At 38.3% G+C, this 14632-nt stretch overlaps 1 protein-coding gene across 1 annotated transcript; it reads right to left on the bottom strand.

Annotated features, from left to right (window-relative positions):
- Positions 1–6363: 6363 nt before the first annotated feature.
- Positions 6364–12736, bottom strand: LOC129757136 (nucleoporin Nup188). The gene is made up of 7 exons (XM_055754257.1): positions 12558–12736; positions 12253–12472; positions 10738–12187; positions 8226–10675; positions 7882–8169; positions 7451–7828; positions 6364–7387 (listed from the first exon to the last, which is right to left on the bottom strand). The coding sequence occupies exons 1-7, from the start codon at positions 12581–12583 to the stop codon at positions 6434–6436; spliced, it is 5766 nt and encodes a 1921-aa protein (XP_055610232.1). The 5' UTR covers positions 12584–12736; the 3' UTR covers positions 6364–6433.
- Positions 12737–14632: the final 1896 nt, after the last annotated feature.

Below are 14632 nucleotides of genomic sequence, written 5' to 3'. Positions count from 1 at the left end.
TTGTAGCACATTTTGAAAATTTTACCATGCAATAATGTTTTCAAGATCTTTGGACGTTGTATTTTTTTACAGCATAGTTTCTATTCCCGCCGTAGGTAGGGGAGATGAGGGCATAACGAGCACCCAGGGTCAGTGCTCGAAACAGTCACCTTCATTGACAGAAAACGGGTTGAATGAGAGAGAAAAAGCTCTCCCTTTCATCTTCTTCGGCAGTCGATGAAATAATCTCCGTTTGGAGAGAGCGGGCTTCTTGTTGACTGTGAATGTCTTCTCTTTTGTTTTACCATTCGTTTCACACTCATTCGTTCCACAAAGTCGTGACAGGATCAAACGTTCAAAAGTCATTCAATTGGATATTTTATGAATGTGTGAGCCAATCATATTCGGCTGTGCTACTTTGCATGTACCAAAAAAAGTGATCAAAACAATAGCGGCTAAACGGTAAACGATAGACACTTGATGTCTTCGAGACAATTTATCTACGCAACAAAAACTTTCGTATTCTATTGAAAAACATCTTAAAAAATCATCTAGAAGTGAAAAGTTTTCAATCGAATTCAATTCAATCGAAATCAATCCAATTCAATGAACTTATAGAGTTCGGCAGAGTTCGTACATTTTAATTAATGGATCATTTTTCAAAATTATTAGCTTTCAGACGATGTAGGCGCACGAAACATTAATTTTCATTAGATGAATTGCAAACTGAGGCGTTTTCACCTAGAAAAAGTCAATAAATGAATGATAAACCACAACAACAGAAATAACTGAAATGAATGTTTACAAATAAACTAATGCAATCTAATTTTTCCTTTTAACACCATCAAAAAGCTGATAACTTGAATAACTGAATCAAATAATAAAAAAAAAATCTTGAAGTAATAATTGGGGGCATTGAATTGGTTTAAATTCTTCTTGTCTCTATAATGTTCAACAAAGTTGGGTGTTTAAGCAATTTGAACATTTTTTATCAATACACTGATTTTCTGAAACTTATTCAAAAAAAAAAAACAAATTAACCCTCGAGTGCCAAACCGCCTTAAGACGGGGTCTACTAAAATCGCCATAAAACCATTTTTTTTACTACTATAATTTATATTTACTTTTTTCGCAGAATCTTTCTAAATATGGTAAGCTAACAAACCATACTAATGCAAATGGTTTGACAAGCAGTTGTCAAAAGCAACAGCTAAGAAATCATTGGTCAATGAGTTTTACGATCTAAAAAATTATTGACAGTAAGGTTAAAAAGTCACCGCCATTCTGGATTGATTTTTTAGAAGACAAATTCCTAAGTTAGATAAGAGAGATGAAACAGTTAGGTAGGATGAATCCCGCTTAAAGGTGGGGTTGGAAAAATATGACAACAATTCGAAAAATATGTACAATATTTACTTTTAGTATGAGTTGAAATATCTCAGTTGTTTGTTGAAAAATTTCAACAATAACTACTTAAAAATATAACTATTGATCAGGGTTTAAATATTTCAAAATTTAGGAGAAATTGGTTGAAGTTTATAGAAACTACAATTGAAAAAGTACTGAAAGTGAAATTCTTGAGTTCCTATGCAATTGTCAAAATTTCTGTCTTATCTTAAAAGTTTTTCGTAGAATAAACCTTGTTTGTAATCATAAAACTAGGCTTTTGTGAATTTTTCAGCGAAAAAAAAAAATGGGTTCTAGAGGATTAACAAAAACTGAAAAATTCTCTTTTTATTTTTTGAACTACATATAACTTTTTCATTCGATTTCTGTGATGTCCTCGACCATTTTTCTAATTGCACGATCTACAGATCTGTTAAATGAATCAGGTGTATACACGAAGTATTCTTGAAAATATTTTTTATCTCCCTTCTATGTGAATCAACCATTTATTAATAGAATATGAAAGATCTTGTTGCGGTGATAAATTCTCTCGAAGACATCAAGTTTCTATCGTTTACCGTTTAGCCGCTATTAATTTGATAGCTTTGCGCTGGGAACAACGCGTACGTTCAACTTTTCTCAAACGGATTCCATTCATTCAAAATCGAAATGACTGAATTTGCATTGAAGCTCACAGTCATGTCCTCGAAGTGACTGTGACCGTAGGCCAAAACGAATGGGAAGATGAGCGAAAGAAAATTGTAAACGCTGCCAGTCAGATAGAGCTTTTTGAGTGAGAGAAGGCAATGAAGGAAACGAAAACGGAAGACTCTGAATGGAGAGAAATTTCACATTCACGCAAGGCTGTCGATAGTTTTAAGCTCTGCCCAGGGCATAATGAGCACTACTCTTTTCTACGAAAGTACGTATTTTCTTAAATAAATTTTCATGAGGATTTGTTTCGTACTTCCTATAGTATAAATTTTTAACAAAAAAAGGAATCTCCTTATCATCTTTACAGAGATATTTAAAAAAATCTAGCTTAGTTCTCAAGTTACGAAAATATTATAATTTTTGAGCACCACGAAATAAGCTCTGATGATCTTAAATAATCTTGATCTATAATGTACGCACTGCAACATGATGTACACATCGTTTCTCAATTTTTACCATCATAAAATTTTTGATTTTTCACTTTTATCAATTTTAAAACACGTTTTTACTTAAATTTGTTGACTAGGGGCATATAGAGCACCATATTATCGAGGCATAATGAGCATTTTCTGCCGTAGAATCTAGCAGCGAATTAAAATTGATTTATAGCGCCACACCTTGACTAGTTTTCATCCGACGATTTAGCCTATTGGTAAGGTGTCGGAGAAGTAATCAAAAGACTAGCGTTAGGTTTCTGTTCGAGGTGATTTTTTTTTTCCATTTACAATTCATGATCGATTTTTTTTATTGTTACATTATACGGCTAGTAGCATCATCCTCCGAACAAAGCACATAATGTATGAGGGTGCGTGAATTGTTTGTATTTTACAAACAGACCTAGATTATTGTGTTATTGCTTTTTTTGATGAATCTACGACTCACCTGACTTCATCGAATTGAATTCGCTGCTAGATTCCCCGGCAGAAAACGCACATCTTGCCCTGATTAATGGTGCTCATACTGCCTCAGGGGGTTTCTCATTATGCCTCCACAGTGGCTGGTTTTCAGCTTTTGGCAAAATTTTTTAAAATGCATTTTTTAACGTTTTCATCTAGTTTTTCACGTTTCAGCCCGTTAGGGAATAGGCTTTTCAAGTGTCTGAACACGAAACAATAATGTAACCTCCATATTATAGCTCTTTTCTATGGTTAAACAACCGTTTTCCTTAAGGTGGCCATTATGCCCCCATCTCCCCTATGTGATAGAAGTCGAGCTATTTTTTGCATCACAGCATGCGTGATGTAAAAAAAACTTGAAGGCAGCAGATCTTGAAATTGTTTTTGCATGCGGTAAAGTTTCCAAAATGTGCTACAGGTGTCAAAATTTCTACCACTTTTTCCCAAACGAGTGAACTTGCTCTTAACAATATATTGGAATAATAAAATCTTTATATTTATTGAAAGCGCTTCAAAAAAGTCTTAAAAATTTTACAGTTGATTCTCTTTTTGAACGATTGTTGTGTATGTTAAAAAACGTTTAACAAATGTTTGAGGATTTTAAAGTTCTTTCAAACGAACACACACATACCTATAGGATCTCAGTTCAATTCCATGTTTCTTTGAAGAGATCTAAATTCTATTTAAGACATACGTATACTTCTTTCAAGGGTATGGCAAGCATCTTACTAATGCTAACACCACCAGCCAACAGAAATAGTACTAAGTATGCCGTGACCGAGACTTGATCTCATGACCTCTGGCTTAAAAGATTTAAACGCTATCCTCTAGGTCACATTCACGAGACTTCAATCCAATGTGCACATGTGATTGTACACACTGAGATTGCATTTATTCTGCTCGGGACCCTATTCATGTTTAGATACTTACGGCGCGTTCGTAAATTGATTTTTTTGGGTGATGCATCAGTCGATTGATTTGTTTGGTAGATGTCAAATCACTTTCCATATGCTTTTGCATACGTTTGTTTGGAATTTACGAACGCCAGCATCGATAAAAAAAATCACTTCGGTAGAAAAAATCAATTTACGAACACGCCGTTACAGACCAGTACTGAAATTTGAAAAATCAACTTTGGTACATACCAGTTTCACAAAAAATATGTATTACGAAAAAATAAGTTCTTAAAAAATCTTTGTACCTACTTATTTTTTAAGGGGGACATTCTGGGTTGCAGTTTATTTTAGAGCAAAAACGATTTTTGTTTTACGTGTCCAACGATTCAATACGTTTTAGATATTCTTCAGGGACTAAATATGTAGTGTCGTTTTCTGGTTGTGGTCGACTCGGCTTGTCTTGTAAAGCTGTCTATTTATTGTTCAAATAAGTTTTTCTCGGATAAAATCTATTTTTCTGGAGATTTTGGAATACAGTTTCCACTTTTCACCTTTTGTTTAGCCCACCAAGTGGAGAGATAGGAAGGGGGCAGCACACCCTTCATACATTTTTTTTGCAGCGGGAACAAAGTAAAATTGGTCGGGATCGAAAATTTTTAGTTTGGTTTTAATACAGATTGTGATTTGGAGAGTGATGAAGATACAGATGTTTTATGCGTTCCCAGCGAGAAGATTCTCTTTTAAGGGAACACTGTTGGTATAGCTCATTGAATGTAGGTTTCCAATAGAGCTCTTGTGTGTTTCTTGATGAGAGCTTTGAATTTGGTGTTGCTTCTTTCAGCACATATGTTTTCAGGCAGTTGGTTTTAACAAACCTTACCATAGTAAGTGAAAGCTTTCTTAGCAAACTCAGTGGTGGGTTGGCTGACATACAGGATACTTTGATTTCTCAGGGAACACCTGTGATCCGGGCGCTCGTAATTTTGGTTATGATGTGCAAGTGGGTTTTGTAGGTGGTTGTGGATTATGGATGTTGCTTGTAGTTCCCTCAATGATTTTATTGGTAGAGTAGATTCATCTGCTTCGGCATACAGATTCATAGTATGATATAATCTGGGATGCTTGTATACGGCTTTCAAACAACGGTTTTGAGCTGTCTGCAGAGGTTTAAGTCTAGTGAGGGCAGCGGCTCCCCAGATGAATAATAGGTACTTAAGCTTGGATTGGACGTACGCGTGGTACAGTTGTTTTACAGGAAGAAGCCATTGATCTTTCATAACAGACCATATGCAGAGGGGACTTCGCTTTTTAATTTTTGTATGTGGTGTGTCCATTTTAACACTGAATCAATGGTCGCTCCAGGATAGCTGTATTTCGTACACGTTCGATTTTCTCGGAATTGACAATTGGCTCGGTTTGTTCTGCATCAGGAGTTCGGAAAAGGTTTAAAATCATGTGTTTCGTTTTGGATATATTTAAAGACAACATGTTCTCGCAGAAGTATTCCTGAAGGCGTCTCATGTCTTCGACTTTATGCTGGATAATTACATTGAGGTTTTCATCAGTATAAAGTAGGCAGGTATCATCGACAAATAAAAATGGTTTTCCATGGAGATTTAGTATAGGCAAATCATTTATGTAGATGTGGAACAACAACGAGCCTAAATTACTGCCTTGAGGCACTCCAACTTTGAGAGGACGGATATCGCTTTCAAAGCCATTCGGCTTCACGTATTGCTTTCTATTCGAAAGTAAGCATTTTATAAGATCATGCGCATGTCTGCGTATTCCATAGAAATCAAGTTTTTTTTAGAAGAATCGCGTGATCGAGTGTCAAATGACTTTTTGAGATCCAGAAAAAGAAGACCAATTAAACCGCAGTACCTCATCATACGTGAAGTTCCACGTAGTGTACAGTCGAGTATTGTGCATCAGATTGCACGGTTTGAAGGTACAATTAAAAAAATAGGCCTTCTGCATAGTGGACGCCGTGGGTACGCCGTGTTCGTGAATAGGATACTCCATCACCAGAGAGTATCTGAGTAACTTCAAGTCTTTATGATGGACGGTCGGTTCTCGAGTCGCAAGAGTATGTATAAGAAATCGGGCTTGGAGTCACCAAAAAGAGGGGATGCGTGTTAACCTCAAGTCGCTACGAGGGGAAGTAAGATCTTGAGTCGTTAGAGGCCTTGTGTCAGAGGAGGAGAGGTACATATGTGAACGTTAATCCCGAGTCCCTGCGAGGAGGGGTCGGATCTCGAGTCGTTAGAGCAGAAATCAGGCCTCAAGTCACCGAGAGTAGAGGTTTGGTGAGAACATCGCGTCATTACGAGGAAATGTCGGTTCTCGAGTCTTTAGTGGAGAGTTCAGGCTCCGAGTTGTAGAGACAAGATTGCTGGCGAGGATGCTGAAAATGGTCTCGTCTATGACTATGTCTTTGAGTCTCTAGTGTGAGAGGGAATGTGATATATAAAAAACAAGAAGGCTAAACCTTAATTCTACATCATCTTAATCTTATTAGGGAACACAACAAAAGTCATCTTAATAAGCAAACATTTTTCTTCAATTTTCACTTTGAGCGATAATCAGGAACAGATTCGAAAGCAAATGCAAATAATCCTCCTCGACTATTCTCACGTAGGAGAGCCCGGTATATTTGCTCTCCTCCGGTTCATAGAAAATAGGCTCATCCTCGGGACCACAATAGGCGAAGGTTTTGGTAGACTCGAGACCTTCGTCGAACATTACCCGTTTGATTGAAGCGGTGTTGGATGGCTTCAGTATACCTCGGGGGGCTGTCGGGGTCGATGACATGGGTTTGTTTGGGTTGAGTTCGGTACGAGCGTTTGCAATGGGACTGAACGGTGTGGTTCCTGCTTGCTGAAGATGTTGTTTACGAACCACGTTCACCCGCATCGACTGACTTCGATCGGGCTTTTTGGGCACGACGACCGGAATGTTTTTGGATGTCCCTGGACTTGGATCGTTTTCATTGTCATCATCGTTGTTGTCATCCGTATTATCGTTTAGGATAGGTACCGAGCCATATTTTTTACGGGCAAAAATTTCTTTAGAATCTTTAAGAATTCGTTTTTTGACAAAGTCGTGGAAAGTAAGCAACTCAGTACTAAGTTCTCGCTTAATCAGTTGCTTTTCCCTTTGCGAAAGGTTGATATCTTTGAGTGCCAATAAACTCTGGGATGCTAATAATGTGAGGACAAATTCCAAACCACTGATACATTGCTTCGAATCCAGATGAGTGAGCAGTTCATTCGATAAAGCAATTGCATTAGTGGACGTGAAACTTGAAACCGAGGTCATTGAAAGTGATTTTGAGAAAGGAGTTCGTGGACTCGACTGACGGGTGACACCGTTTTCTGCCGTTAGTGCAGACCGGTTGAGACGAGCCAAAGCTGAATTTGACAACGACGATGGAGTGGCATCTACGGTGTCTGCTTCACTGGATTTCTGAACCGGTAGTTGATTTAAAGGTGTTTCTTGAAACGAATAATGTTGCTGTAACGAATTTTAAAAGTTAATTTCTGTAACAGAAAAAAATAAAAAGAACACAAAACATACCACATTCAGTACTTTAGTAAAGAAGCAAACAGCTCTTAGGACAGTACCGAAGCTAAGCTGTGAATAATTTTCCGCATTCATCTTCGGCACCCCGAACTGAATTTCGATCAGCGGGTACCACTGGCTAGGAGAAAAGTGTATATCGCACAATAGATGCAGCAGATCCGGGCTAAACTTCAGCAAACATCGTGCACAAAGCGTTATGATATCGATCATGTTGTTCATAGCCGCTACCACCTCGTCGGACGTATCGACTGCATTCGGGTCATCATGCTCGTTGATCGACAGCTCAACTGAGGGTCCTTCGGCAAGGCGTTTAAGGATTTTCGGTCGATAAAGCAGCGAAACCGAGTGATCCATCAACACTTGTACGCAACGCTGAGAAAGAAATCAATTGTTGATAATGTTACATGATAAAAAATTATAATTACCATAAGATTGATCAAACTTTGACCATGCTCCAAGCGCCATTCCTTTTCGTAAATAACCAGTTCTCCAAGCAGTTCAAGCGTACCCCGGATGAGAGCAACAGCACTGGCTTCCATCGATTGTTTAGCTAGCAGTAACGAATCCATCAAATATTCTTCATGTATTCCGGCGAAAAAGAGGGCATCTTTCAGGAACCGATGCTTATGCTGGTTTAACAGAACTCGAACCAGTTCGATTCCCTTTGTATAGATGGGCCACCAGTCCTGGGTTCTCCATTTGGTATCAGATTCCTGGGGGAAATTAACGGTTGAAAATGTTCAACAGAAAAAAAGGTGAAACAACTTACATTTTGTATAACATAGGGTCGCTGGAGAAGCTCCTTTGGAGGCAAAAGTTTCAACCAGAGGTAATCACCGATATCACAGTGCAACATTTCCGCAGAACAACGACTCTTAGCCAGAATGACCAAGAGTTCCAGAATTTCCACAGTTACTTTACGTTTGGAATACAACTGGAGCATTATATTCGTGATACTGAGCAGTCGCTGGAACAATTTGTTCCGAATTACCCAACATTGCCATTGAGAGGCAGGACATTCGTTTTCTTCGAAAACAAAGACGATTTTTTTCAACAAATTCAACGACAGCATCAAAGGTATTTGAACTCGTGCGTTATTACCGGCGGCTGTTGTGGTTTTGGATTTTATTTCTAGTTTGGTGCTAGATTCTAACTCAAATATTTCCTGACAAACGATGTCAACGGTGGAGCGAGTGATTCCCGATACTATCGCTCCAAGTTCGATCAATTGATCCGCCTGAAGTTCAACGATTTTGATACCGATCGCTAGAATGGATTCCTTCGCACGGTTATGCATATCTTTGTACCCAATATTAAGGGCGTTCAGCAAACTTTGAATGTCGCGAAGAACTTCTTCATCTTGGTGTGCATCATCCGTGTATTTATGTTCGTAATCGGACAGCACAACTAGGTAAAGTTCTGCCAGAATAACGAATGGTCGCAAATCTTCGGAGTACTCGGCTCTTTTTAGCAAGACATTCAAACATTGGTTAGTAAGATACTTTTTGCTTTTATCTGGTAAGTATATTCCGGAATCTTTCTTCCTTATCAACAAGACCATCAGATCTTTGAACGATTGCAAACGTGCGAGCCATTCAGGAGTCTCGTCAGTTATAGCAGAGGACAAAGTTGCACTATCATCACTCACCTCGCCGCTTGTTTTTGGTATATCGAATACTGCTTCAACCCAGCGAGAAAATACATCATAATCGAGGAATTTTTCGTACACTTTTTTCAGGTCGTCGTCAACTTTTCTATGGTTGTCTATTTTGAACAATTCGATTCCCAAGATGTTGAAAAGCTGGCTGTAGGCACGAATACTTTCGCCGATATTTCCGAACAGTGGATTACAAAGCGAATGCCAGAAAGTTTTCTTTTCTAACAGATCTTTGCATAAAATTTGCATGTTGTTTTTCCATAGGGCGTGAAACAGGGACATAATTCTGGAGAGCAGAGGGCTAGCCAACTTTTTGGGATCCTTAGAAACCGCCTCCAGGTACTCTTCCATATATGTTGGAATTCCGTCACTGATATTTTTCTTTTTGCTTGTTTTTACTCCCAGGAACAATCTATTTTCAATATTGTCATAATGTACTTTGAAAAAGGCTTCGGTCAAACCTGGTTGCTTGTGAATACACGCTTCGACAAATTCCAGCACAGCAATTTTTAAGTTATCATTTTCTAAATCATCTCTTAACCGTTGCAGGAAAATCATACGAATTTGGTCCGATTCCATGTCAAGACAAGCTAGCAGAGACATTTTAAATTCTATTGAAAATCGTCGCAACAATCGGCAGCTCAAAATCGGCAAACGACGGTTAAAAATATTATTCATATATCCAGTTACCACCGGAATTATACGTAACGTATCTCGTTGCTTGGGTTGGGTATAAATAGCCGATTCCAGCGGGGACAGCAACTTTTCATCACTGATCACCAGATGTTTCAACCTTAAAATTTGCATCAGAATCGTCATCGACAACTGCACCATCTGATTGACATTCTGTTCCGGTGCCATCATCCAGTTGGATTCGCTTTCCATCATCGTCTGCAGATACGAATTTCCAACTCCAACAAATTTCAACAGCGTCATTCCGTTGTCCAAATCCAGCAGACTGTAGATGCAAACATTTCTCATCACCGTTCGGGCATAGTCCGATTTTAGCAATTCTGGACTAAGCTGTAAGATCTCGAAAATATATTGAAGAATAAACACGTAAATTTTTTGTCTTTCAGCTTCACATTCGAACCTCCATGTGTGGGCGTGGGGTAAAATTTCCCGAAGCAAAAATATCAACCCCGGTAGCTCTACGCCGAAAACGTTGCTTTTTGACAGCTTTGTATAGGTTTTCAAGAATTCTAAATACGCCATGAGGATGCGATATTTTCCAGCATTTTTCTCGTAATTAACTAGATAGTAACCGATTCGGCTGGATTCAAAGCTGGTCCCGGCTGCGTAGTCTTTGAAATCCAGATTCGCATTGTTTATTGTAGGCAGAATGTTTAGATTTATGACCCGGGTAAAAATTTCCTGCTCAAATAGGGGAACGAGCGAGGCACAAACGTTTAAGCATTCAGCGATCAACTCGATGGGTGGATTATGTATGTCTTTGAATTTGATAAGAATGTCAAAAACCATTTCCGTTGGGTGAACCATTTCTGCGCTGATATCTTGCGGATGTTTAATACGCTTTACGGCCACCGCTAGGTAACGAATTCCTAAAATTTAAATTTTTGTTAACATTTGAACTGCAACTGACGAAAAAAATAACGAAACTCACCAGCAACAATTCTCCGGATTCGCTCTTCGTTCACTTGCGTGTAGTTCAACATATCCGACAGCAACTCGTTGATTTCGTGATGAAGTGCTTCGTAAAAATTGAATTTGGTCCTAAAGTGTACCATCGTTTGGTTTCGCTTATCGAGAACCACCGCATTCGTACCGCATTTGACCTTGAAGCCAATCTTCCTGAACGGTATATAGTCATGTCCTAGAACATACTCGTCTTCGTTGACAGCAGAAGGTCGCAGCTCGTACCGGTCAGAGTTGAACACTTCACTGTACACAGGAAGATTTTCCAATTGCTGATGAATGTATTTTGCTTGATTGGCACCGGACGATGACAAAGCGTGAGCAATTGTGGCCAAAGGAACAAAATCAACCGGAAAAACTTCCAATGCAGTATCGTACAACGATCGGATAGGATTGTCTTCGTTCTTGCAAAACTCGACAGCTATCGAGGGATTCTGTAACAATTCGCTGAGTAGTTCGATTATTTTCGCGTGACTCGCAACGGAACCATCTGAATCGAACAATTGACAAAGATAGCTAAGATGGTTGAATATCGATTTTCGTGTAACTCGACACACCAAACTGTGGTCGTTGAAAGTTGGATGAGATATTAAGGCGAGCAGGTATTCGAACACACCCAATTGTACAGCTCGGGATCCAAATTGTCGATAACGGTTACACAAGTCGTCATCTTCAAGTCTACTCTGTAAACGGAAGTTGAACAACATCCAGACCAACAGCAAAGGACCGTGTTCTGGATACTGATGGAGGGATACAAATTCTCTGTCAAGAATGTTGATCGCTTCAATGATCCAATCGCTATCCTGTTCCTTTCCAGTGAAGTCTAAGACCCTATAAATGAAGGACAATTGGCTGAACGTGATCCGTTTTACCATATCGCTATGGACATCACTGGTGCTGTCCAAATACTGCTGTTGTCTACCGAAAGAGTGACTTTTAAAGAGCTTAAACAGCTGGATAAACTCCGTTACCGGAATACCATCGTAATTGACAATTAACAGAAGAATGTGCAGAATTTCGCTCATCTCCCGCATTTTGCGCTCAGACCAGCAAACCATCTTCGCATGACTGTTAAACATATCGCCCGGAATCAGTTTACCGGGCATATTATCTTCATTGATCAAATATTCTAGCTGTTTGATGTAAGATTTTCTCAGATTACCAAGCCCTATCTTATCGATAACATGTTTGTACTCCTTCGAGTAGGGATGGCTCCCAGAACTATAGAATTCTAGCAAATTCTTAACAATCTTCAGCATCACCATCCGTTCCATCGTGTAGTAAGACCAAATCTCACTCAACAGGGTTACCATTGAACTTTCGGTAGAAATATAATCTGCTAAAGCATTAGCTGGTCCGCAATACTCATTGACCAGGTAGAAACAGAGAATGTTCCACGATTGAAGCGCATCAATATCCTTAAAAAATACAAAAAAAAAAGATCAAATATTTAAATTATAAAAAAACAGTTTTAATCTCTCACCAAATACTGATACAGCTTGGTGGCGAAGGCGATCAACTTCCCCTGGTTGCGATCCTTCATCGTTTTCTGCAGCTTATCAGCCGACGTCTTGTCGGCTTTCTTGTAGAACAAAATTCCATCAGTAAGCTCTTTGGAAACATCCAGTAGCTTGTCCCGCACCACCCCATTAGGGGTTTCATAGTGGATGCCGGATATCAGCTGCCAGAGCTTCTTCCATTGGCTGGAGGGAAATCGCCAAAAATATTGTTGGGTTATGTTGAGTTACCAGTAATGCAGACGAAATTCCCAAAAAAAGCACGACTTACATGATATCGCCGGTTAACTCCTCCATAGCTGTTTGAATGTTTGAATGGAACTTTACTCACGTATTTCAATATTTTGTCCAATAAGTGAGAAATATCGGAAATAAACTACAGGAAAAACGCGCGATTGTGACCGAATGAAACGCGAACCGCAGCCAAAATCAAAATATTTACGTTTACTACCGCTGCACAGTGGTGCAGAACATCAATCTAGCTGTACGAAATTAATAGCGCCCAGGGATGAAGAGATAGAGATTTGATGTCTTCAAATGTGTTCAGTTTTACAAGGGGCATATTCTAGTATCAAAATTTTTGCCGAGGGGTCCACCGATAGCGAGATAAAAATGCTAACTTTTTTGTTTTTCAAATTAGGGCTTTGATGTCTTCGACAAAGTTGTTTATCTAATCAAAATACATAAGTTTGTTGAATATGTCAAAGTCCTGTCACATGACCCTCAGGAGTTACAGTCAAAGTAAAAAAAATCTCTTGAAAAAACAGTTTTTTGAGCCTGACACGTTGTAGATTGGATAAAATGGTTCGCTGTCTTTGAAACAAAGTTGTTACAAGCCACGATCTACATTTGTCTCATACATTATGATGGGTTTAGAAGTTGCTGAAGCTCTATAGAAAGCATTTAGTGTATTTTATTGGCAATTTTGGAAGACTCATCCATCAAAAAGTGCACATTTTCGCAACATCCCCTTTTTTGTGATTATTTTTGATGATAAGCGGAACCATTTCCATTTGAAATTAGCGCGGAAATCGGTGGAACTAGTAGAGATTTGAATGATTGAAAATACACATTTTATGTAAAAAATACCTATTTTACTTATAGAAAAAACGTTAAAACATTTAATTTGTTCATAAAGTGTTGCAGTTTTCTTTTATATATTTTGTTTTATTAAAAGACATTTCAATTCAATTTTTCAAATCAGTTAAACCCCAAAATATGAATGGAACTTATCTGTTAAATTTGGTAGAGCACTTAATTAGTATTTGAATTATAGAATTTTGCCATTACAATATAACTGCTATAACTGGTTCCAAGTAACCAATCTTACAAACAATTCGCTTTTGTCTTTTCGTTGAGTCATAAGTTTTAATCGAATTTGAATGCCTTTTAATCAAACAAAATATATAAATGATAACTGCAACACTTTATGAACAAACCCGCATAAATGAGAATTGTAACCAAACGATTTCTATAAAAGTCAAACGACGATTTGATAAAGCGTAAAAAAACGTTTAGTAAACGATTATTTAAACCGTGAAATTAATTGGCTGAAACGTGAATTCCAAATTCACAGCATTTTTAATATGTCGTTAGGTTATGTAATTGTTAAAAACGGTTAAAACATTTGTATGGGAGAACCGTTCAATAAGCAGTTCGTTTAAGGTTGAAGAACCAATTGTGGAAAACGTATTTAGATTACCGAACTGTAGTAATTAAAGTTATTTCAAGAGCTCTCATATCTCAACCTTTACGTAGATACGTCCAGTAACGATTTTACTTTACGTTATTCCAACTTTATGCTGACTGTTTGAGAAACCATTCGTGAAAAAAGCACGCACACAATCGCAAAATGTTCGTCATGTTTATTGGAAATAATTCGGATAAGAATAAGAAATGTGTTCATTTTCACTATTTTTATTAAATTACCTAATCAATATTACGAATATTACCCTTAATTTTGTTCCAATGGGTCATTTTTATTCTGCTTCCTCCTGTCGAACATTTTTAATCAGCACGCCCTGTAGATGGTTCCGGAGCCAGCACCATGTATGTCCCTGTGTGGTCCGTAAGGATTTTCGTTTGCTTCGATGAATTCGCTATTATGATGGGCCAACTAATTCTGCCAAGACCGAAAAGCCGATCATATGTAGCTGAAACGATTCCATTGTATGAACCAAAAAGGTGGCGGTCCTGGGTGCACAACCTATAAGATGAGAAAGGGATCATTAAGTTTGGTTTTTTTAGATTTCTAATTGTACATACCTGTTACTACCGGGTTTTTGCATTCTCTAGAATTGGAATGCTCTGACTTTGCGGATTGCACCTGCTCCAGACGAAATTGAA

Source organism: Uranotaenia lowii, chromosome 3, assembly GCF_029784155.1.
Source record: "Uranotaenia lowii strain MFRU-FL chromosome 3, ASM2978415v1, whole genome shotgun sequence".
NCBI classification, from domain to species: Eukaryota; Metazoa; Arthropoda; class Insecta; order Diptera; family Culicidae; genus Uranotaenia; species Uranotaenia lowii.
Note: the sequence above shows the minus strand (reverse complement) of the source record. Positions and strands in the feature narration are given on the sequence as shown.

Bases quoted from the DNA above. Each gene is read 5' to 3' on its own strand.
- LOC129757136 (XM_055754257.1), bottom strand. From the start codon at position 12,583: ATGGAGGAGTTAACCGGCGATATCAT. The intron at 12,473-12,557 runs GTAAGTCGTGCT...ATTTCCCTCCAG, and splicing joins GAGTTAACCGGCGATATCAT to CCAATGGAAGAAGCTCTGGC. The intron at 7,388-7,450 runs GTATGTTTTGTG...AATTCGTTACAG, and splicing joins TTACTAAAGTACTGAATGTG to CAACATTATTCGTTTCAAGA.